The sequence below is a fragment of the Cynoglossus semilaevis genome, chromosome 10 (genome assembly GCF_000523025.1).
Source record: "Cynoglossus semilaevis isolate Cse_v1.0 chromosome 10, Cse_v1.0, whole genome shotgun sequence".
NCBI lineage: Eukaryota > Metazoa > Chordata > Actinopteri > Pleuronectiformes > Cynoglossidae > Cynoglossus > Cynoglossus semilaevis.
In genome coordinates, this window is record NC_024316.1 from 14,769,982 (window position 1) to 14,781,396 (window position 11,415).

General features: G+C 39.6%; 1 protein-coding gene across 1 annotated transcript; it reads left to right on the plus strand.

Annotated features, from left to right (window-relative positions):
* The first annotated feature begins 925 nt into the window (after positions 1-925).
* Positions 926-9,266, plus strand: ccn5 (cellular communication network factor 5). The gene is made up of 5 exons (XM_008319019.3): positions 926-2,644; positions 3,730-3,946; positions 4,581-4,829; positions 6,386-6,627; positions 7,839-9,266. Exons 1-5 carry the CDS (start codon positions 2,585-2,587, stop codon positions 8,124-8,126), a joined length of 1,056 nt encoding a protein of 351 aa, XP_008317241.1. The 5' UTR covers positions 926-2,584; the 3' UTR covers positions 8,127-9,266.
* The last annotated feature ends 2,149 nt before the right edge of the window (positions 9,267-11,415 follow it).

Consider the following 11,415-nt stretch of genomic DNA (forward strand, 5'->3'; position numbering starts at 1 on the left):
AATGGCATTAGACATCAAATCTACCAAATTATATTTGAAAGTTTAGGTTTATTCTTGCACTACTGTATTTTACAGCCAACTAACCTTTACCGGCCCACCAGTCATATTTTAAACCTCATTTTGCCCACTCCTGCTATATAAGCTAGAATTGAAGTACTGATGAAAGGCAGTATTAGTTGGTTACTCATTGGCCCTGTCATTTCTCCCAGGTATCATTACAACATTCTCAGACTGTATTTTCTGGTACCTCCACTTGGAGGTATTTTTGGGCTATTAAACAAAATTCTGAACATGTGTTTAACATTTCTGCTCCACTGTGACAAATTTGGCGGAGGAGTCGTCTCCTCTTTCAGCACCTGGATCGCCTCGTTACTGTTTTATTTTAAGAAGACATAAAAATGTTTTGTTTTTTTTTTTTGTTTTTTTACTTTGACCTGAAATTCCTGCGTTTGTGAATCATCATGGAATCCAATGGGCTTCTCCCACATACCATCACATACCAAAAAAAATATTCATCCCAACTGAATGAGGGTCATTGTGAAAGATCTTTCCTTCAACAGTGTTCACCGTCAGTAAGAGTGGTGTCCCACTGTCTGGGACCTTTTCAGCAGCTCTGCACTCACTAACAAATCTCTCAAAATGTTTTTACTTTTTAATGAATGGGTTTTTATTTAATATAGGTTTTACTGGAATATGATGATTCCCAAGGCAAATAGTATTGTTTTCATCAATTTTATTTAATATAGGTTTTACTGGAATAAGATGATTCCCAAGGCAGATCTATGTTTAAATAGTATTGTTTTCATCAACCAAAATGATTTAACCCAAAAAGATATATCTTGTTTAGACTGTTCAATATCAAACATGTATATCTTGTTTAGACTGTTCAATATCATTTATAACATTTATAAAATAAAAATAGTTATTAATTTAATTAAAACATAAATACAAGTGAACTCTATGTGTGGGTGATAACATCCATGGGTGACAGCTGCCTGTCTGGGACACATACCTTCCATTTTCCTGATCGTCTCCTGTGGGCTCTTCACCTTCAACTATTATTTGACTCAACATTACACACAAAAGAAAAGCCTCACTGGACAAAGTGAACCAACAGTTGCCTCAAATTTCCTCAAGGTTAAGTTCAGGAGTAAAAGGTATGTAGTTTTAAAATATTCATTCATTCAGTCTCCTCCAAGGCTAGGCTAGGCTAGGCTAGGCTAGGCTAGGCTAGGCTAAGCTAACATGCTAATTTCTCTCACTCACTTCTTCTTTAGGCCTTCTCAGAAGCTCCGCTCCCTTTGAGGTAGTTATATATATAAAACTATATAATACATATATCTAGGAGCAGCCTGGTCACTGTAAAAAAAATACATAAAGAAAACATAAAGAAAGTAATACTGTTTATGTTTTATGTCACTCCTGAAACTCCAAAAAATGCTTTACTTAGATAATATCACCAAAAGGGAGCTGTGTATCCTTTCAAATATAAATCAATGTATATAAATAGAAAAGTATTTGGTTCAGTACTTTTGTTTTCATTCCTCCTGGCAAAAACACCTGCAGCAAGTTATCTTCCACTGGTTTTTACTCTCACTACAAATGATGTCATCTGTAAACATTGTGGTCTGCAGAGACTCTTTCCTGACCGCTTTTGTCATCCTTTCCACCACAAGTGCAAAAAGACTTCCACCTGTACTCAATCCTGAACACATCTGCCACTCAGACTGCACACTTTACCACAGTTTCAGGGTCCTTAAACATGTCCTGCACCACCACTGGAGTGACTTGTACTGTTTGTCAGACCAGTTGTCCCCATGAGGAAAAATTCATCATTAATCACCCTCAGCTGTATTTTTGGTCTGGTTCCGGTCTGACAGATTGGTCGGACTCTGAGGTGGACTCACACTCATCCTGTTTATGTTAATGATAGCTCCACAGTCTGTAGTGAGTCAGTCTTACTGTGAACATCAGTGTAATGTTTTGGCAGCTCACTTATAATCAGTCTGAGAACCAGGTCTGTTCCAGACATTTCTTCAGCTCATACAAACCAGAGGGGAATCGTGAGACGACGTGTCATTTTTGAATTCGAGTTTAGCCTAGTTTTTAGTGATAAAATATAAGTAGTGACCATATATGCTTTGTGACCCCCTCACTTAAAGGGTCAGCCATTATATCAGGCTTTAAACACACCACCTCATGTCAGCGTCATAACCACAGAAGCCCTGGAGGGTGTTTGACTTGGTGTAGACAGCCGGGCTAATGTATTTTTCTCCTCTCAGCTCATGTTAAGCTGTGCAAACCTAAAGCACCACAAGACTGGAAAAAGAGGGAGGAGAGGGAAAAAAAGTGGGGAAGAGTGGAGGGTGGAGGTGTGAGTGTGTCTGAGAGTGGAAATGGGCAGTAGTGGGGAGGAATGTGAAACATTTCTGATGCCGGTCCAGTGGATGTTTACACGGTAGTCAGCCCGTGACATCAGAGTCCAGACTTTATAAATGTCAGCAGGCACAAGAATGAGCAGTTAGCAAACAACTGCACCGGTCACACCATCCCATCACACTGAGCTCCATCAGCTGCAGCCCCCATGGATCGACTGCTGTGTGACTGTGTTATTGCTGCTGTCCTGCTGTGTGTGGCCACACAGGTAAGACCTGACCATGTTTGTTTACACTAGTTGTTTCTAAAATAAGGCATTATGGGGGTTTTGTTTGGTGTGTGACCGAGGGAGGGTCTGATCTCAGGGGTTCAGTCAGTGAAGGTGATGTCATGTGACCTGTTTAGGCTAAAGCTTATTATGAGTTTAATGGTTTAATTTGTATGATTAATAACTATGTTTATGCTTGAAGTCACTTAGGGGACGTCTCTATGTTCAGTTGTTTTATGCTTCTTACCAGATTAACTTAAAAATGCTGAATTTGAACATGTTACATGTGAATAGATTCATATAAAGATAACATTAATTTCAGTGGTTGTTGACAGCTGTATGATAGAGAAAACAACAGTTTTATTTTAAACTTTTAAACTCTGTTTTTTATTTCAGTTTTATTTTAAACTTTTAAACTCTGATTTTTATTTTTTATTTATTACTATATCAGAGGAACAAAACTGGGACTGAAAGCTGAAATTAGGCTGATAATAAAGTATATTATGAAGTATTATATCAGAGGAACAAAACTGGGACTGAATAATGACTGATAATAAAGTATATTATGAAGTATGTTTTCATAATATGATTCACTAAGTTACTCACACTTGTGAATACTTAATTTTCCCCTAATTATAAACATTTTGGATGATAATAACTAATACAAAAACTACTATATTTGATGATTCTGGCTCAAAAGACATTTTGCTTTTTCTTGAAGTTTATTATCGAAGTCATAGATTTTAGATCAGTTTAATATTTATGTTTGTGTTCAAATATTTAACTCTTTTTTTAAATAATTGTGTACAGTTATATTTGGGCAACTTTACTTTTTTTTTACAATCAAATCATAAAAATTGTGATTGTTTTGGAGAAAGAAGAAGAAAAAAAACAGTTATTGATTTTATGTGGTGTGTTATCCTGAAAATCTACAATTTTATTTAAACTTTAAGTTAAAATTAAAATTAAAGCACCAATAGAAATCCCCTAGATGATCCCATGATGAACTGAAGTTACAGTCCTACTTTGCAGATTCACAACCTCCTCTTTTCATCCTCGCTCCTCTGCCCATGTTCTTCCTACAGGTGTTCTGCCAACTGTGTGACGGCCCCTGCCTCTGCCCAGCTTCTGCCCCGCAGTGCCCTGTCGGAGTCCCTCTGGTGCCGGACGGCTGCAGCTGCTGCCAGGTGTGTGCCAGGCAGAGAGGAGAGTCCTGCACCAAGACGTTTCCCTGTGACAGCCGGAGAGGACTGCAGTGTGACTACAGCGCCAGCTTTCCTGGAGACCCCGGGGAGTGTGTCAGTGAGTGACTCCACTGTAACATCCACACAGCCAGGTATCTGTGTCAGTGTGGGTAGGACAGACGGGAAGACCCACAAGGAGGGGGTGAAAGTTGTCAGCCAGGGCAGGACTGGCCGATACTTAGTGTTTGAAGTTGAAAGTCTGCTCAACTGAGCGAGGCGACCTGACGGGCGGCTGTGCTCTGCCAGCTCCTTTTTCCAGAGCGGCTGTTGACTCTTTTCCTCTAAAGGCCGCCGGTCTATGAACGTGATAGATTGCAGAGACAACACTCCTGAACTTCCAAACGCCCTCTTCGGTTTCCTTTAGAACTATATAACCACTGACGAGGACAAAAGTTCCTGTGTCCCCTCCTCTCCTCGCTCATTTTCCCAAAGTGTCTCGTGGCATCTGTTGACTGAAGACAGCCTTTGTCTTACTGCATGTCCCTCAACGCTGAGTAGGGTTGTTTATGTTTTTAAAAAACCCACTTAACTTCATTAGGAAATCTGAAGAATGAAGAACAGAATCATAGAATAGTTCTTTCTTATCATTCTGCAGGTGGCCCCAATAAGACTGGTTTTTCCTGGCACAGATGGCGACCAAAATTCCTCGTCTTCCCAGGGTACAGTAACCCAGATTGATGTATTTTCTACAGGTCAGGAGGATCTGAGCTGCGAGGTTAACGGCGTCACTTACCATGACGGTCAGTCATTCCAACCGTCCTGTGACACTTACTGCCACTGCAGAGGAGGAGGGGTCAGCTGTGTGCCCACCTGTCCCATGGACGGCCGTCTTCCCACTCCGGACTGTCCCCATCCACAACATGTGCGATTACCAGGAAAATGCTGCAAAGAGTGGGTGTGTGAAAACCTCGAGAACACCGTCATTCACGACGCCATCAAAGGTGAGGTCTGGAGTGACATGTACTGAGTAAATTATTATTGTTATTTATGGTAGAAAACACACAGCACCAAACGGTTCTTTAATTCCCAAAATGTTCCTCCACAAAGTTCAAGTGACATCATGGTTCCAACATATTTTCCACCACCAGTTGCTGGTGCCAGATACCTCTCCAAATTACGTATGTCTTTCTTCACTTGTGGCCCAGTGATGACCGGTCCATATGGCTACGCAGCCCTTCCTTTATCTGAACAGGTTTTGTCACTGGTGGTCATGTCTGGAAGTTTTTACTGGATCTGTTTCGACATTAAACCAGGGTGTGTCCGGGCAAAGGAAAACTCTCCTCGTCCAAATCCAAGCCAGAGTTCTTTGGCGATGTCAAAACACATTTCTTCAACAGTCACTACGTTTTCTTTATTTTCATAATGACAGCCAACCACAGCTGTGCCACAATAACACGTAGGAAGCCCAGCAGACACTACTCCATTAAACTGGGTGTGTGTGTGTGTGTGTGTGTTAGAGGGAGACGTATAGTGGTCGGGTGTTGTTAGGGAAATAAAGCCATTCTTTAGTCATTTAGAACATCTGGACTTTCCAAACACTGTCTGAGTCAAATTGTTATATGAGAACAGCAGAGGAACATTCTGTTCTTGAATTCTATCATTAAATGTTTTATTAGCACCTGACTATTCTGATCAAACAAATTAGTTTTGAAAGGAACATTCTTTATTTATTTAATTTTTTTTTGTTTTTTTTTTATGCTCCAAGCCTCGGCCTGGATGGAACATTTTTTTGATAAGAATCTTAAACTGATCCAGTTGATAAGGTCATATTATCATTCATATATGCTACTACTTGTTTCCCAAAGACTGGGTCGCGACCCACATGTGGGTCGTAAGAGATTTTTTTTTTTTGGGTTGTCTCGCAACATGTTTCCCAGGAGTTTATAATGTCTATAATAATATAAATATAATATAAATAACATAAAAATAATGTCTATTGACTTGGGTCGCAAAGGTTTGTGACTTTTAAAATATTGGTCCCCAGAAAAAAAGGTTGGGAAACACTGGACCAATTATATTGGTCCAACTAGTACTCATATGGCAATGCAATCAGCCATCGGAGGGCAGTAGAGATCACATGTGTTAACCTTTAACATATTTCATTATATCAGTATTTCTCAAATAGTGGGGTGGGCCCCCCCTCGGGGGTGGGCGCAGTGAGGTACCAGGGGGACGTGAGGGGCTTCCAGTGGAATGTGGACATAAGTGTCACCACTGCTGTAATGCTTGAATGATAACAAGCCTCCAGTCACTAGGTGGCAGCAACTCATACAGTGGTTTGTACAGATACAAATATACATGTTATCAGGTTCTCAATAGTATTTCAATTCGTGGGGGTGTGGATGGGGGAGGGGGGGTGTCGGCGTGAATCATTTCTGTCCCTAAGGAGGGGGCATGACAGAAAATGATTGAGAACCACTGCATCATGAGGTTACTTCATAAACAGAACCTCTGTCTACCTGCATACTATTAAATTTTGTCTTTTTTTTTCCACCAGCCATGAGGCCGGACAGGTGGTGGCCCTCCCTGCCAAGGAGTCACCCTCAGAACAAGTTGGTCCTTCCTGCCTCCCCCTGTGTGGAGCAGAGCACGCAGTGGTCTCCGTGCTCCCAGAGCTGCGGTGCAGGAGTGTCCACGCGGGTCTCCAACCAGAACTCAGCCTGCAAGCTGCAGCTGGAGACTCGGCTTTGTAAAGTGCGGCCCTGCAGCGGCGGTCCACCTGTACCTGGTGAACACATGGTGAGACACAGACACACACGTACCAGTCCACACATCGGCCACTTTATTGTTGTTACTAGATTCTCTTTAATTTCCTCTGACACATTCAAGTTCAACAACTCCTTGAAAAAATCTCGACCAATGAAATTTAAAAATAAGAGCAATAACATACAGAATCAGACATGATGACAACATTGATGAGAATTGATGCTAATGTCTGTAATAGCAGATCACTTATCAATCTAACCATATAAACTGGGAACAACATTAAAAAAAGAAACAAAACAAAACAAAAATATTTTTAGTTTTGGGTTTGGAACATAGAATTCTAAGATATTTTAAAAACAGACTGTCTGCTGTGGTGGCACATAAAAGACAAGAAAAGTGATGTTATTCTGTGGCTGTGATGACATGACCGACACAGTGGTCTGAACAATATGAACTGTGAATGTGTGTTTGAGGCAGCGCTCCTGCAGGAGTTAACCGAATCTAAAATTAAACTACTTCACAAACACAAACAGGCACCGGCCCAGACAGACTCTCATTATTGGTCTGCTGTTCTTCCTGTACTTAGTGAGAAACACTTGCCACTGTCCAGCAGAGCAGGCTGACCAGCTCCTGTGGACTGTGACGATGTTCACTTCTAATGTAGTGTGCGTGTGGAAACAGGAAATTGGGTCATAGCACAGATCTAAAAAAAAAAAAAAAAAAAACCTTTTAGATTTAGATTTTTTTATCTATTTTTAGTTTTGTTAACCACAAATCATTTATCCTTGGTCTTTCTGTCTGGAATTCTCTGCGTTTTCTTCTCATTTGTGCGGGGCTTTTCTCTGGGTGCTGCCGTTTCCTACCACAGTCCAAAAACAAAACGGTTTGGCTAAATGAGAAACTTTATATTGACCATAATTAAAAAATGTGAATGGTTGGAATGGGATTGACTCATTGACCATAATTAAAAAATGTGAATGGAATGGGATTGACTGGAATTAAAATGAATAAGGTGATGTTGAAATAAGTCCACCCCTGCTGGTCAGCACTGGTACTACACAGTAGAACTGAGTGCCTAGAACAGGGGTAATCATAAAATATTAATAAAGTTTTATAGTGGGAGAGTCAGGCCAGTTCAGTTGTTCTCACACACCTTGTGGTTGGTTATTGAACTGACGTGGCTGCTGCTGTGGTGCTTCTTCGTCGTACAGTGTGACTGTGGCTAATAATCCTGTTTGTTTTAGTGGGGACAGCAGGGGCAGTGCCAGGAGAGCTACACAACACCGGGGCCCATCCGTCTCGTTCACCACGGCTGCTATAGCACGCGCACTTACCGCCTGAAATACTGTGGTCAGTGCACCGACTCTCGCTGCTGCACTCCTCAGCAAACCTCCACCACTGAGGTGACCTTCCGCTGCTTCTCGGGCCGCATGGTTAAGAGAGCAGTGATGTTGATCCACTCGTGTGCCTGTCACAACAACTGCCCTTACGCTCCGTTCAGAAACCCGGCCTTTTGGGCTTATAGGCCCTGAGCCACAATCACATCGGTGGTTGTTATGGAAACTGTATGGTGCGAGATCCCTTAGGCAACAATCTCGCCTTCAAGTGACATTATTTTGTATATACTGTATAAACTTGGACTGATACGACATAATACTCTTCACACGTGAGCAAACCTCTCCCTGCACTCAGTCATAACTTTTATATATTTGCACCAATACCCAAGTACAGGTACTGTAGTACTAGATCTAAGTATGTTTTGCAGGTTTTATGTAGCAATAATATTATTCAAATAATAAATAAATAAAATAAGTCTGAAAAGTAGTCAAATAAAAAGAGCCAGTCTGAACCAAAGGACCCGTGATCTTTAGGATTCTCTTTAAAGATTTGCACTGACGCACACTATGAGTTTGTTGTAAGATTGTCTCTTGGATATAAAATGCAGTAAATCACATATAACAGAGCTACTGGATTATATGTGAATGCTCTTGAATGGTCAAAGAAAATGTTGGACTAATAGCCCACATTTACACAGATTTCCTTCAATCTCACCAGCGGAAAAAGAAGTTTATGAACATTCCCAACCCCTCGGCACAGACCAGTTATTCCATGAATTCTGCAGTGAACACAGCTGGCCAGGGTGTGACCTCAGTCATGAAGATAGTTTCACAGATACTCATAGACATATTTTGAGTATCGTCAAAGATCAATTGAAAATAAATAATAATTTATCAAATAAATTCTCATAAATGACTCCAACCTCTGTGTTGAAGGACCATGTCTGATATGCCCTACTTTTCTTATGTATATACTGTATATCTCTACACTGTGTGTGTGTGAGTGTGTGTGTGTTGGTATTTGTGGGTTGTGTTTGTAACTTTGCACTTATTTTTTTTCTTGAGGCTTTCATTGTAAATAACCATGGATGGTTTTTCTTTTCTTTATAATTAAAATGTCCCTCGTCATAACATTTGGTTCAACTGTTTTTATTTCCTGGTCAAACACGTGTGTTATTTTTGGACATACTGTTACTTGGTAACTGCTAGTCCAATAATACTTTACATTGATTTCGCTACAATAAAACACAAAGTACTACGATCAATTTAATGTCCACAGTTCAATACATGTTTAAATGAATTTGTTGCGTGACCGTTTACTACAAACTGAAATCAAAAATAACACCACCGCTTTTTCAGAAGGGTCACATCCCTTTTTATCATTGTTAGGTAGAAGTTTCAGCCTCCGTGAAACTACTGAAAAAGTAAGACTTTTTTTTTTGTTAGGTCGGGTCATGAGCCATCACTAGTCGAGTGACTGAACTGGAAGAAAAAAACCCCAAACAAACATGATATTCCATTTATTTTGTTCAGTATTTGCCTTAATATTTTATTTCACGAACAGAAGGAACGTTTACACACATGTACGGTCTCCTCAAATAATCAATAACTAATTATTGTTAGTTAAAAATACACAAAATATAACAGCAGCTTTTATTTTATTTAGGTCAAATGGCCTTTACTGTATTTATTATTATTATTATTATTATTATTATTATTATTATTATTATTATTATTATTATTATTATTATTATTATTATTATTATTATTATTATTATTATTATTATTATTATTATTATTATTATTATTATTATCAGTAGTAGTAAGTTTTTAACTTGGAAATGCTGGTCACCCCAACCCTATTACAGATTTATACCTAATCATTATCTGACCAGACCTATCACTCTAACACACAGATTTACACAACTTTGAGCTAATCACCACTAGAGGGAGACTCCCAAATTTCCCAACAAAGATTCCTGTCTTCAGTGTGTCAGGATCTTTCATAGTACAGTGTTATCAACAAGATGATGAAATCTCATCCATATGTATTTTACTCATCTGTTTTATTTTTTCATGCTGCCTGGTGATGTTTCAGAACTAAGTTAATCTTTAGAGGCTTTATATAAAGTACAGATTGAAATGGATTGGAACTGACTTTTGTTTTTCATTAATCCTTGCTGGCACTTACCTTTGGAGAGTTGTTGATATGGAGTGGTTGATGTTGTTAAAATGTGTCTTTGTAAATGTGTCGGTGTATCCTAAATCAACCAGTTATTACTAAGCCAGTCGGTTGCACAGGGTTCTGATAAGAAATAGAAATCAGTTGGATTATTTTTTTTCATCATTTGAAAGTAAAGATGTTATATATAAGACGTTCCTACGTTTTATGTTCAGTCCTATGTGAGCAAAAAACAAGTAGCTTTTACGATTCAGCCACTTGTCATACTACGGTCAGCTTGGTCACAGAGGAGGCTTGTTAAACTTTGAAGGTAATAGAAAAAAAGCACCAAACGTCCTGTACTATCAGAGTCAGATTTATAACAAGTTTCCTGCTGCCTCACAGTGGTTTCTTTAAGATTGTTTTAGAACCAGAACCAGAAATTATTGTTGGGGTTTTATCTCTTTCTAAGTTTGCAGTACCTTTGGCCTACACACCAGCTGACCACACCATCAACATCCAGATTATCCTTTAACAGGTTTTCTTTGGGCACATGTGCAGTTCGTGGGGTTGACAGGTGCACAGCTTGTTTGTCATCTAAGGTTATCACATTGCGCAAGTTCTAGTACAAATGTTGCCTGTGACTCACAGTATCTTAAGGTATCTTGAACTGACCTTTAGTGCTGAAACGTACAAGATAAATATGACTGCATAAGAATCACTCTGTGCAAAGAGGTCTTTAAATGATAACGGGATGTTAAAACACAATGTTGTCTTTATTCTGACACTGTGTTTCAATTTTATTTTAAACACAATGCACACAAACACTACAAGACGCATGGTGTAAAACTCATCCAGAGAATGAGAATCTGTTCCCAATTTATCTCCTGCAGTACAGTACACGGGAGAGAGGGGGAGCTTTTTCAAAGGTTTTAGAAGTGAAGCAGTGAGCCACTTAAATTCCAGTGTTATTGTCAAGAAATTCTACAACAACCTGAACACAAATCCAGAGGTCCTGGGGAGGTTTAGATTTGAGCCTCTCTAAACTCTGTTTTCAGACTTAGGGATATTTGACCAGTAACAGATTGGACCAGAGAAAGAGGACTCGCTGTAGAAGTATATGCAACCCAGTGTTAGGAACTAGCACTATGTCAGGACTGTCAACAGTGCAGTACAGTACACGGGAGAGAGGGGGCGCTTTTTATATGCAACCCAGTGTTAGGAACTAGCACTATGTCAGGACTGTCAACAGAAAACATCTTAAGAAATACTAAAAGATTGCTACAACATTTGTTTTGGTGGTTTTGTGCAAAAAAAAAAAAA